Source organism: Castanea sativa, chromosome 2, assembly GCF_040712315.1.
Source record: "Castanea sativa cultivar Marrone di Chiusa Pesio chromosome 2, ASM4071231v1".
Taxonomy (NCBI): Eukaryota; Viridiplantae; Streptophyta; class Magnoliopsida; order Fagales; family Fagaceae; genus Castanea; species Castanea sativa.
This window is the reverse complement of record NC_134014.1, coordinates 29,041,961-29,055,895: the sequence shown is the minus strand read 5'-3', so window position 1 is coordinate 29,055,895 and position 13,935 is coordinate 29,041,961. Positions and strand designations below refer to the sequence as shown.

Below are 13,935 nucleotides of genomic sequence, written 5' to 3'. Positions count from 1 at the left end.
GTGTAACTTGAACCTAACTATACTTATAGTTATGTTCAAATTACATCCAATATAATCAACTCTATGATATATTACACTACTCCATAAATTTTCATTGAAAATATTTTGACAATTACATGAAAAATCAATTGTTGGATTATGTTAACTTCTTATAGCCTCCATACTTGTAACATATCAAAATTATCAAAACTTAATAACTGTCTTATCATAAAATGACTAAATTTTTAGTTTTTCTAACTTCAAAATTATATACAAAACATAAGTTTGTAAATAATATGCTAAATAACATTAAATAAACACAAAATTTGACATACATATTAAGAGTAACAAAAAAAAAAAGTAATCTAATCACTAAGTTTTCAAATATTAAAAATTTGAATGCGTAATAAAAAGTTATGTAATCCAATAAAAATATGTAATAAAAAGTTATGGATTGGTGTAACATTGAAAAGAGTTACACCATGTGTAACTTGAAGTTCCATTTAAGAAATACATCTACTATATTTGAGACAAATGGGATTGAAATCAGACTCATACTACAGAAAAATCTCAAAAAAAAAAAAAAAAAAAGTAAAAATTATAGAGAGGAGAAGATAAGCAGAACATGACGATCAATAATGATGAGCAGGAGGAGGAAGCAGGACATGTACAGTGGTGTAGTTCAATGGAATCAAGACATGGATGCCCCATTTGCCATTTGTACAAGATACAACATACCAGGCGAAGAAAATCACTCTACACTAAAGTGATCACTTGAAGCACTACCAAGCCAATGCCAGTAAAATATCAGATAAGACCTTAAGAGGGTTTTGGCCAATTCTTTTGAATTTCGAAGTAGTAACACACGTCCAAATAGCATTTTCCATCATCATCCACAAACTGAGACAAAATCAACAGAGCTAAATTAATGCAAAGTATTTTTTTTTATTTGTTCTTAATTTTTAATTCTGAAATTAGTTTGTTTACTTTAATTACCTTGGTTCTCGCAGAATAAGTGCCTCTTGCAAACATGCCAGAAGGGGTGGTTTCTTCTTCCATTTCACACGTATAAGGCTCTTGCTGAGGACTAAAAGTTCCCAACATTCTCTTTGAATTGTCCACTGTAAATGAATTTCATGACTAACATATGTAAGAGAATGGATGCAAAAGGTTTAAGAGTTAAATGATATGAATGCTAATTAATGAAAAACTTTGCTTCTATACCTTTCATACCGGTCTTCCACACAACGTTAGTGTATTTGAGGCCCAAGACAATATTGTTGGAGACGGTGAAGCTAAATTTGAGGCGGTACTGACTTCCTTCCTTGAGGGTGAAAAGAATCCTTTTAGATTTGTTACCAAATGGAATTGGCAAAATGAGATCTGGTCGCCCCGGGCATAGTATTGTGAGGCTTTGCATCTTCACTTCTGGTTCTTTACTCTCTGATTCAATAATAGAATGCAGATATCTTAGTTTCAAAACATTTAGGATTTTTTGTTTTTGTTTTTGTTTTTGTTTTTGGGTGTCAAGCAAAAAACATGTGAGAGCTGAAATGAATCTGCAGAATGGCTAACAATTTAAGCTGCTTTCTATGGTTTTAGTAAAACATTTGGAAGAAATTAAGAAATGGCAGTTAACATGAGTAGCTTAGCCTAAAATTTACCGAAAAGGCTAAAAGGAAAGCTGGTTTCTAATAATAAGAGTCCTAATTTATGTTAACCCAAGACAGAGATATACCTCCGACAGCAGAGAGATCAACACTTCCAAGAAGTTTTTCCTTCCATTTCCTCAAACTTTCATCATCCTTCAGGAGACAAAAATATAAGAGCAATTAAACAACACACGCATCAAAAAAAGACAAAAACCAAACTTAAAAAGTTTTCTTCATCCAACCATGCAAAATTGAAAGAGAGAAGAGAAAAAAGAAAAAAAAGGAAAATCATATATATACTTTATCTTTTTCTAGCTGCTCCTTGAGAGAAAATTGAGGACCAAGGTCCAATTCCTTGTTAGATTTCAACTTTACATCATCCTCTTCCTCTGGCTCATCATCATCTTCATGATCATTTTCATGGCCATTATCACTATTTGGGAGCCGGCTTGGTTCACCACCAACCATGTTGTTCTTTTTATTCATGAGCTCTTCTTCTTCCATTTGAGGATTGAAGGTAACATCCTTGGTTGCAGAAATAGCAGCTCCCACAGCAGCCGACATATTTTTTTTCCTCAAATAAACTTTCCCCAAAAGACAAAATGGGTAAGAGTTCGTGCTGATTGGTGAAGAAGAAGAACGGAGCTTTTGTTGAAAGTTGGTTTGTAGCACTTCCAACTTTGTGCCAAATTTAGAGGGCCAATAATACTAAAATTGGGTGCTTTTTTTCTATATCTTTTTCTATCTATATCCTTGGGAAGAGCTGGAGGTCGACAGGAATTATGGTTAACGTTGGATTTGAGAGAGAGAACCTTAAAGTAAAGAAAATTAAAAGCAGTTGGAATACATGGGGTTGATATTATAAAGTAGGAGAAAAGAAACCGCTAAAGTTGGAGCAGGTGCAGGTGCAGGTGCAGGTGCAGTTGCAGGTGAGTGATCTGTCAGGTTTTTCAATTTCGCGGTCCATCCCAGGCCCGACTTTTTCTTTGCCAATTCTTCCATGACACATATAACTTGTACATATTATGAACTACATGAGACCACAACTATTCTACAGGAGACCACAAATAAAAAGTAATTCAATTACCGCTGGATACATGCTTTAGCTGTGGGCCTATTGTGATTCCCAGTCTAATGACTTGCATGTGCACGTATACTTTATTTTTTATTTTTTATTTTTTATTTTTTTACCTCTTGGTAAGTAATGTTTTTGACAAAGGTTGTGCAAAAGATCCTCTTCTTCCTCGTAAAGTATCAAAATAAAATTTAGCTATCACATTGTGATGCGATTGGAACGTGACATTTATACATCAAATTCAGGTTATAAAAGTTCATAAATAGACTGTAAATAAAGGATAAACGATAAAAGTGGGTTTTAGTTATCATCTCAATTGGTAAAATCTTTTATCATCAAATAAGTAGTTAGGTTTGAATCTTGTTTATACCAAAATTTAATTAGTGTCTTGGTTTGATAAAAAAGAGCAGTTATATTTGCAAATGTCATATTTTCAAATTTATCATGTCCGTTAAGTATGTTAGAATTGTTACAAAGTAACACTAGGTACATAATAATTTTCACATTTTTTACAATTGCTGAAATAACATATTGCGCTTAGAGTAACATCATTTTCACATGAGTCTACTATTGACATTACTTTTATTATGTACCAATCATAACTGGCCATATCAACAATATATTATGAAAAATATCTTGTGCCTAGATTTATTGCATCCCATAAAAATAATAATAAGTCTAGATACACAAAAAATTTCTAAAGTGGTGGGTTGTGATTTGTGTATAACAAAAGTGATGTCGGTAGTAATCTCTTATGAAAGTGATATTGCAATTAAGCTAATCACAAGTTGCCACCTTCGAGAAGAAGGTTGAGAAAATTGCTATATATGTAGCATTGTTGTAAAGCAATCCACATGTCTCTTTTTAGATGTCCCAATTAAATAAATGTCCTTATGGAAAAATAAATTGTAATTATTCCGTACTCTGAGAGCATTATATTTTCTACTCACATAATAGTAAATCTAATTAATTAAATTTATAATAAAACTCACTATTCATTTTATAGGAGGAAGCACTGCTTCCGGAATATTTTCATTTATCACTCGCTTGGCAGTTAATAAAGGAATAGTAAATAAATAAATATTAAAATGATAAAGAAATAGTAAATGATGGAAATGAGACAACAATCTTATTTTTGTTATTTGAATTCTTTTATGAGAAGATGGATTTAAAGTAACTTATTTAGGAGAGTTATAATAAGGTGTGCAAAAGAATCCATTTATATAAACTGTTTTTCTTTTTCATCCTGTTTTGACCCGTAACTCTCGTCCAAATATTTCATGCCACCCAAGCAAGTGTGTGTATAGGTTAGGTCGGGTTGGGTTAGGTTGAGGGGTTTTTTCAATCTAAACCCCTCATGGGCGGGTTGAAAAAAATCTCATGGGTAGGTTGAAAAAAAAATATAACTCAACCCAACTTATCATAGGGGTCCAACCCACCTGGACTGGGTTGGACAGTTTTTTTTTTTTAATTGAGCATTAGTACAATACCAACACAAATATAACCTAATAAACCTGTACAATAGCAACAAATTTATATTGTTAGTACATCAAATCAACACAAATAATCAAACCAAATTACATTTCATTTAGTTAGTTAGATATCAAATACTTTTATCTCAATTCAGATGAGAAAAAAAAAATGAACTAGTTTTATTATTCTATAGTTAGTAAGATGTTATATAATTCTATTCCAACACAATTGATAAACAAAATAGTAAATAATATAAAATCAAATAACATATTTTTTAAATAAATATTAAATAAAGATGGGTCAAGTTAGGTTATGTAAATTTGAGAATTTGCTTACCCGCACCCAACCCGACCCACTGTAAAGATTTTTTTTGACAATCCAATCCAACCTACCAAACCCTAAAAACCGACCCAACTTGACAAGTTGGATTTTTTGGCGAATTAAGTCGGTTTTGGCGAATCAACGAGTTATTTGCACACTCCTACACCCAATTAATTGAAATTTTTTTGTATTTATAAAAGATAACACTCAAGGCTTTAGAGACCAAATCGACTAAGCCCTATAACCTTAAATCAAGATATTGGATTAGGGTCAAATGATGTTGGATCAACGCGAATGAGGCATTGTAAGAGAATTAGACAAGTTTTAATTGGAGAAGCTCCAGGTGCAAAAAATCCAAGCGTACAATTTGAAGTCACGAAAATGGATAACTTCGGCATAAATGTATTTGGGCATTGTGTCCGTGTGCTTGTAATTTCTGTACTAAAAGTTGTTGAGTTGTGTACTTGGCATGAATGAAAACTGGTATCACGAGCTTTTCATTAGTACCTCATTTGGGCCAAATTGAAATTCGGAAGTCCATGAACTGAGAGTGGAAGTGGAAAATTTCATTGAAATTTCCGAGTTTGTAGTGCAAAATTGCTTGGGTACTTGCTTTCTGCGCAAATGTACTCCAAACTACATAGAAATAGGTGATCCAATGCGCATACTTTCTTAAACTAGAAAGAATTCTCTACTACTAGAGAGAAAAAAGTGTAGTATCAGTCTCATTGAAAAGGAGTGCAGGAGTATGGACACCAAATCCTTGGTCCTCACCATGGTTTTTCACCCCTTTGTCATGGGGTTTTCCACGTAATGTTTTGTCTTTGTCTCTTTATTTAGTTTGCTCTTGCTCTTCCTTAGAGCAACAGGTTTGCAGGAAGTCACAACGCAAGATTAAAGGAGGAGCTGGTAGAGGCCATTGGGGCAACAATGTTGGAATTGCATGAAATTTGGCAGGTTGAAGGGAAACGGCATTCTGATCTAGACTCATGTTATGAGTGTTGTCTAAATTTAGGCAAAATCCTTCGTTAAGGCCCAAAAAAAAGTGTTTTTGTTATTTATAGTAATATTTGTTTTTTCCTTAATAACTTTTAGTTTAAAAGTCAAAATAAGGTCCTGTCTGTTTTAGAATGACCCTTAAGATCAGTAGTTTATAATTCCGCATTTAACTCAATTTTGCTATCTTTGGTAAATTTCAGTATTTTATCACCCAATTGCGTAATTATGCGAATTGGAGTTTTAGACATTTTTCTTAGTATTTATATGCTTTGTAGCCATCAGAGGCAAATCAAACTATTATCAATAAACACAAACTTTTTGTCAAATTATTTCTCTGGTGGATTCTAGTTTTCTTCTCCTTGTGGATTCAGGGAAACCCCTCATGGATTTGAGGTTTATTACTAGAAACTAGTAGTTTAGTTTCTGTTCCATCAAGAGAGCATCGTATATACTTTCTTTAGGCTTCTGCAACCTCATTTTATTAGTAGAGAAATACCATTTTAAATCTTTGACAAAATGGTGTTTAATTGTTTAAATATGCTCTTGTTACGTTTAGGGGTTAGCATAAAATCATCTCTAAAAATTTAACCTTTTTTTTTTTTTTTGAGAATCCTCTAAAAATCTAACTTGCACGTACAAAAAATAACACAAATATGTAAAAGACGAAAAAGAACCCATGATGTATTGAAAGTAAACTAAAAGTACCACACACACACATATATATAAATCCATGATAATAAACCATACACAATTATACATGTCAAACAAATATAACCTATAACAAAAAAAAACAAAAAAACAAAATTAACAAGCATTAACCATAATGTTCGTAACAGTGTACCATATACACTGCTAGTTATGCCTACTAGTTTCAAGTTTCAATTATCACAGCCATAATGAAAACAAATCTAAAGTAAGCATGAAATAACTTACAAACCTAAAACAAGTATTAAATTACAAACCCAATAAGAAATTGTTTAAATAAATATGAGTGGGTAAGACTTGAGAGAGACTAAGAGTGAGAGGGCATCGAGAGAGAAGAGTGAGAGTGTGAGATGGAAAAGTGAATGAAGTTTTGAACTTTTGAAACCTAAAAAATGATGAAAATACCCCAAAACCTAAAAAATTAATGAAATAACTGTAAAACCTCTAAAATAACCAAAATACCTCCAACACCTCTAAAATGAGCAAAAATGCCTTGAAACTTCTAAAATGACCACACACAAAAAAAAAAAAAAAAAATCTCAAAACCTCTAAAATGACAAAAAAAAAAAAAAATCTAGAAACCTCTAAAATGACCAAAATACTCTTGAAACCACTAGAATGATCAAAATACCCCAAAATATATAAAATGACTAAAAAATACCCCGAAACGAGTAGAATGGCCAAAATACCTCTCAAGCCTTTAAAATGACGAAAATAATTTCAAAACCACCATAATAATCAAAATACCCTTGAAACATTTGAAATGATGAAAATACCTCTGTAGCCTTTAAAATGATGAAAAAAATTTCAAAACCACCATAATAACCAAAATACCCCTGAAAAGCACTAGATATGCCAAAATACCCTCGAAATCATTAAAAATGACCAAAATACGCCCAAAACTTCAAAACAACCAAAAATACACTAAAACCTCTTGAATGACCAAAATAACCCTAAAACCTCTAAAAGGACCAAAAATACCTCGAAACCTATAAAATCATCAAAAATACCCAAAACCATCTTAATAACTAAACTACCTCGAAACTTTAAAACTAGTCTAAAATATCTAAAACGTTCAAAATAAACAAAGGTTTCGGGTTATTTTATTTCATTTAGTGTTTTTAGGGGTATTTTGGTCATTTTTTTAGGTCCAGAATATTTTTTGTTAGAAGTTAAAGAGTATTTTGGCCATTTTAAATATTTTAGGATATTTTGGAGATTTCAATGAAATTTTGGTCATTTCATAGGATTGGGTATATTTTGGTCATTTTAGAGGTTTCAGGGTATTTTTGGTCATTTTGATGTTTTAGAGGTATTTTGTTCATTTTGAAGTTATAGGGGTATTATGGTCTTTTTGAGATTTTGGGGGTGTTTGGGTCATTTTAGAGGTTTCAAGTTTTTTTGCTCATTCTAGAGGATTTTAGGGCATTTTGGTCATTTTAGCGATTTCGGGTGTATTTTAATCATTTAGATGTTTTGGAATATTTTGATCATTTTCGAGGTTTCGTGGTTTTTTTTTTTTTTGTTGCTTATTCTAGCAATTTTAGGGGTATTATGGTCATTTTAGAGATTTTAGGACTATTTTGGTCATTTAAAAGATTTCGGGGTATTTTTGGTCGTTTTGGGGGTATTTTAGTCATTTTAGAGATTTTAGGGGTATTTAGTCATTTTAGTGATTTTGGAGGTATTTTGGTCATTTTTTAGATTTCAAGACTATTTTGGTCGTTTTGAGGTTTCTAGGGATATTTTGGTCATTTTCATTAGATTTAGGGTATTTTTGGTAATTTTAGAAGTTCCTAGGGTATTTTGGTCAATTTTTAGATTTCATGTATATGTGTGTGTGTGTTTTTTTTTTTTTTTTTTTTTTTGAGGTTTTAGGGCTAATTTGGTCATTGTTGCGTCTTCCAATGGTATTTTTGGGTTCAAGGGTAATTTTGGCATTTTTTGGCATTGAGGCTATTTTCAATCAATTTATTACATTCTTGGATTATGATTGAAATATGATTTAATGAACTAAACACCTTAACGTCATATTAAGGTAATGTGATTACATGAATATAAGATTACAATGATTCTGAAAATAGATAGGTCGCTCTCTGCCTCTCTAGGGTTTTCGTTGTGAAAACCTAAAGTAGTGGAACTTTCCAATCCTTGTCTCCATACAAGTTTCATGTACTCTCGAGTGGCTGGCTACTCAGTAGGCTTTTCCATCTCAAATCTCTTCCCCTCAACCCCTGATGGAGGCTTTAGAGGGGGCTTTGGTGTAACCTGAAACTAGATGATGAAGAGGAATCGGGGGTAAAGTGCTCTAAGGAGTCGCTCTCTCCACATATCCTTTTGGCAGCGAAGTTTCTAACTAGAAGAACGGTGAACATAGAATTAGTTGCACGCACCTTTAAACCCCTATGGTGAACCCAAAAGGAATTCAAGATCAAAGATATGGGGGATAGCAAGTTGTTTTTTGACTTCGATGACGAATACGACTTGGAAAGAGTTTTGGAACACGAACCTTCGTCCTATGACAAGCATTTGGTTATTCTGGAGAGGGTAGTGGAAAACATTCCTATCTCTGCTATTCCCTTCTGGTTTGCTTCTTTTTGGATCCAAATCCACGATATCCCGGTGCATTACATGACAGCAGAATTTTGCAATTCAATAGGAAGCTCAATAGGGTCTTTGCTCCAAATGATAGATTTGGAAGAAGAAGTAAACAGAGGCGGTTATCTTCGCATGAGAGTCAGGATTGATATATCCAAACCTATCAGCAGGGTTCGTAAAATATGGTTGGAGGGTAGGGTCATTGGTTGGGCTGCTTTGAAGTATGAATGCCGTCCAACTTTCTGCTAATGGTGCAGATTGGTCACCTATGATGATCGTGATTACCAACGTTGGCTCAACAGTAAGGATAGGGATAATATAGGGATGAAAAAGAAATATTCCAGTTCTTCATCAGCCCAACAAGAAGTGACGGTGCAGAACAGAACTAGCCCAAAATTCAACGTGAGTAATAAGGAAAGTTTGCATGATTCTTCAATGGTGACTGATTTCGAGGAAACCCTAGAAGAGATTGACAAGGATTTAGGCTTAAATTTCGTAAGCAAAGATTTGGTTACTATAACTAAGCAAGTCAACTCTTTTGAAAATAAGAGTATGCGGGATTTTTTTATTCCTTTGGTCCAACCCCCACCATCAAAGCCCAATGATAACTTTCAGCCTACTCCATGTCAAAAGCCCATGTATGGGCATGTTGTGTATAAAGGCCCTTTGGCATGCATGAAGCCAGAGAGAAAAAATGGGATTTTCGAGCCTAAGCCCAAGGAAAAAGGCACAAGGACCAGATTTACTAGAAAGGTAAAGGAGCCATCCCCAAGTTCAACTATACTATTAATTAAGTCCAAGAGAAATCCTGTCCAACCTGAGGACTTACGCCCAACCAAATAGTCAACTCCCTCAAACAATGATGTCCCTTCTCCATTCCCAGCAGCGATGGCTGTTTCCCAGTCACGCCGATCTCCATTAACTGCATCAGTTGAAACTGTTGTGGTTTGGGGAAGTCACGAGCAGTTATTGAACTTACTGAAATGGTGAAGAAGCAGTCTCCATCAATCGTGTTCCTCATGGAAACCAGATCAAAAGATAAGTTTCTCATGAACCTTTGTCATAAGCTAGAACTGGAAAATTTGTTAATAGTGCCTCAAAATAATACAAGCGGAGGTCTTGCTTTGTATTGGAAAAATGGTATTGATTTGCAGGTACAAAGTTCAACTCCAACTTTCATTGATGCCATAGTCAACCCTGGAGTGGATGACGCCTAGCGTTTTACTGATTTCCACGGAAATCCGGTAACAGCCAACCGAGAACACTCTTGGGCACTACTTAAGCACTTATTTCTCCAATTAAATCTCCCTTGGCTTTGTGTGGGGGATTTTAACAAAATTGTGAACGCAGAGGAAAAAACGGGTGGGATGCTTAGGCGCGAAAGACAAATGGTGGACATTAAAGGGGCTTTGGATTTCAGTGGATTCAGGGACTTGGGGTTTGTTGGTTCACCATTCACATGGTGTAATAAGTGGTTACATGGATCCATTTGGACAGAGGAGTAGCCACACTTGTTTGGTCTCAAATGTTCCCTTCTGTTTGATTTTATCATATGTTGGGCTCTTTATCTGACCATTTTCCTTTGTGGATCTGTTCTAATGATGAGAATATTCGCTTCTACAAACGAGGATAGCCTTTCCGTTTTGAAGCCATGTGGATGAAGACAAGCGTTGTAAAAGGGTGATTAAGAGCGCTTGGGAAGGCCACCATACTGGTTGTCCAATGAGTAATTTGGTTACCAAAGTTGATTCTTGTCGAACAAAATTGCAAACTTGGAACAGACTATCATTTGGCCATATCCGAAGCCTACTAGTCCAGAAGAAAAAGCTTCTAGCCCAAGCTGAGGCATTATCAATGTCAAGACGTAACCATAAGCAAGTGAGGATCCTGAGGGGGGAAGTCTATGATTTAAGGGTCAAGGAAGATTGTATGTGGCAGCAAAGATCAAGTGTGAATTGGCTGAAAGCTAGAGACCTCAATACAAGCTACTCTTGTAGCCGGGCTAACCAACAGAATCGTCGAAATTTTATTTCCAAGCAAATTAGGGAGGATGGAACCATGATTGAGGAAGAGCAGGAAATTGGGAAGGCAAAGGTCAATTACTTCCAAGAACTATTTACAACTGCTGCCCTTCCATATTTGATTCAATCCTGTAGGGGATAGAGAGGAAAGTCACACCACAGATGAATAGGAAACTGACTAAGGACCACACAACAGTGGAGGTGGAGTAAGCCTTGAAACAAATGAAAGCTATCACAGCTCCCAGTCCAGATGGTATGCCTCCCCTCTTTGTCATTGCAGTTGTCCTTGCAGCTACCTTGTCTATCCTCAATATAGGTGTTATACCCCCCAACATCAACCAAACCATCCTTAGCCTTTTACCAAAGATAAAATCCCTAGAAAAAAGCCAAAGATTTCTTACCTATCAACCTTTGCAATTTCATTTACAAACTCATCTCTAAAACCATAACCAATCACTTGAAAAAAAGCCTTCCTAAACTAGTGTCTGAATCTTAGAGTACCTTCATGTCAAACCGCCTCATCACAGACAATATCCTTGTAACTTTTGAAACTTTGCACCACCTAAAAAATAAAAGAACTGGGAAGACAGGCTCCATGGCCTTGAAACTAAACATGAGCAAGGCGTATGCCTGTGTTGAATGGAGTTTTCTTGAAAGCTTGATGGACAGATTGGGTTTTGAGAGGAAATGGTTTGATTTGATCAACTCTTGCATTCGGTTTGTTTCCTTCTCGATGTTGATTAACGGTGAACCCCATGGCCTAATCCAACCTCTAAGAGGTATCAAGCAAGGAGACTCATTGTTGCCTTATCTTTTCCTTTTGTGTGTAGAAGGTTTACATGCACTTATAAGCAAGCTGAGAATAGTGAGCAATCAAGGGTGTCTCTCTCTACCGAGATGGGCCTAAAGTTACTCACTTGTTTTTTGCAGATGACAGTTTGCTCTTCTGTCAAGCGAACGATCATGATTGCAGCTCTGTACTGGAACTTTTGGACAAGTATGAATTGGCATCTGGCCAGCAAATCAATCATGAGAAAACACAGCTTTTTTTTTCAGTTCAAACACGGACCAACAAACTCAAGATTTAATCAAAAGTAGGCTGGGAGTTTTGGTCACTGCCTATTTTGAGAAATACCTGGGATTACCTTCCTTTGGGGGGGGAACAAAGCTTTAGCTATATTCGTGAAAGAATTTGGCACAAAATCCAGGGGTGAAAGGAAAAGCTACTCTCATAGGCAAGTAGGGAGGTTTTGATCAAAGCCATTTTGCAAGCGATGTCGACTTTCACCATAAATTGCTTTAAGCTGCCAAAATGCTTATGTAAAGATATTGAATCACTCATTCGAAAGTTTTGGTGGGGATATAGAGGTGACAAGCGCAAAATTCATTGAATTTCTTGGCATAAACTATGTCTACCAAAATTTCAAGGAGGATTGGGTTTTAGGAAGATTGAAAACTTCAACCTTGCACTTCTTGGGAAACAGGTTTGGTGATTACTACACAATCAAGATTCTCTATTTTGCAAGGTTTTCAAAGCAAGGTATTTTCCATCTTGCTCTATCATGGACAGAGGGGTTAAAACTCAAGGGTCTTATGCTTGGAAAAGCATTCTCAAGGCTTGGAAGGTCATTGATTTGGGGTCAGCTTAGTGTATTGGTGATGGTCGTAGTGTTCTGATCAGAGGCGACAAATGGTTACCAGAGGCTTGCACTCTAGTAAGGTAATCTCTCCTCTTAAAAACTTCCCAGCAAACTCTAAGGTTTGCGCGTTGTTGAATGATGAAGGTACTAGCTGGATTGAGGACCGGGTGCTGGATGAATTTCTACCTCATGAAGCTCAGAATATTCTCAGCATCCCACTGAGCTCTTGTAGGTCTATTGATACCCGCATTTGGAGGAAAACAAAGAATGGTGTGTACTTTACTAAGTCTGCTTATCGTATTCTAGCCGAATCAGATTCTACTGCTAAACCAGGGCCTTCAAATCCTGCTCTCAACAACGCCTTTTGGACAGAAATTTGGAGGCTTGACATCCCAAATAAAATTAAGCTTTTTTTACAGTGGGCTTGCTCTTATTCACTCCCAACTAAGGGAAATCTTTTCCGAAGGAAGATTACCACAAATGATACTGGTGATTGCTGCCGTGACCAAGCAGAAGACACCATCCATGCTCTTTGGGACTGTTATGTTGTCAAAGAAATTTGGTGGGAGGAGGAATTTTGCAGACCACAGCTATCGAAACACTTTGTCAATTTCTAGGACCTGTTCATGGGAATCCTCAATGCTCAGGTTCCACAATTAGTAGAACGGTTTGCATTTATCTCATGGAGCATTTGGTATAAAAGAAATGCTGCTCGTTTAGACTCACCATCTCTGCCATATTCCAAGATTCATGCCGATTCTGTTAAGTGACTACGGGAATTCCAAATAGCCCAAGACTTGCCCTCTTATCCACTGCAGCCCTCTCCTATAATGCACTAGTCTCCACCTCCCTGCCTGTGGTTCAAGGCCAACTTTGAGGGTGCTATTTTTAAGGACATAGTTGCAGCTGGGCTGGGAGTGGTCATTAGGGATCACGAAGGCCAAGTTATTGGTGCTCTTTCTGAAAGGGTTGCCTTGCCACCATCAATTGAGGATGTAGAAGCTTTAGCTTGTAGGAAAGCTATATCTTTTGCCAAGGATATTGGTTTACAAGAGGTTGTCTTTGAAGGAGATGCTGAGATCATTATCAAAGCTCTCAACTCAGAGGAGGCTTGCCTGGCACCTTTTGGCCACCTGATTGAGGATTCTCTTCAACTTTTATCGACCTTTAGATCCTTTGCTTTCTCCAATGTATAATGCAAAGGAAACGGTGTTGCTGATAAGTTGGCTAACTTAGCTAAAGGATCCCCGATTTCTCAAATTTGGTTAGAAGACATTCATAGTGATGCTACCACTCTAGTAATGTTTGATAGAAGTTTCTGTTGATTTATTGAATACATGTTCGGATTTCTCAAAAAAAAAGAATATGAGATTACGATAATGTAACATTACAACTTCATATAACATCAAGCAAACCAAAAGCCGCCTATATTTAAAGGGATTCACTGCAATTTTCCCAATATTTTTTTATCT

The 13,935-nt window shown here is 35.8% G+C and overlaps 2 protein-coding genes and 1 long non-coding RNA gene across 3 annotated transcripts; 2 read left to right on the top strand and 1 right to left on the bottom strand.

The window, feature by feature from the left end:
• Positions 1-398: 398 nt before the first annotated feature.
• On the bottom strand, positions 399-2,675 carry LOC142625851 (rho GDP-dissociation inhibitor 1-like). Its single transcript, XM_075799587.1, has 5 exons — positions 1,932-2,675; positions 1,718-1,784; positions 1,204-1,422; positions 976-1,100; positions 399-879 (listed from the first exon to the last, which is right to left on the bottom strand). The coding sequence occupies exons 1-5, from the start codon at positions 2,193-2,195 to the stop codon at positions 799-801; spliced, it is 756 nt and encodes a 251-aa protein (XP_075655702.1). The 5' UTR covers positions 2,196-2,675; the 3' UTR covers positions 399-798.
• Positions 2,676-8,643: 5,968 nt separating this feature from the next.
• On the top strand, positions 8,644-9,051 carry LOC142625167 (uncharacterized). Its single transcript, XM_075798864.1, has one exon. It carries the CDS (start codon positions 8,644-8,646, stop codon positions 9,049-9,051), a length of 408 nt encoding a protein of 135 aa, XP_075654979.1.
• A 562-nt stretch (positions 9,052-9,613) lies between these two features.
• Positions 9,614-13,864, top strand: LOC142626471 (uncharacterized). The gene is made up of 2 exons (XR_012842510.1): positions 9,614-11,602; positions 11,754-13,864. It is a non-coding gene; the product is annotated as an uncharacterized LOC142626471 (long non-coding RNA).
• The last annotated feature ends 71 nt before the right edge of the window (positions 13,865-13,935 follow it).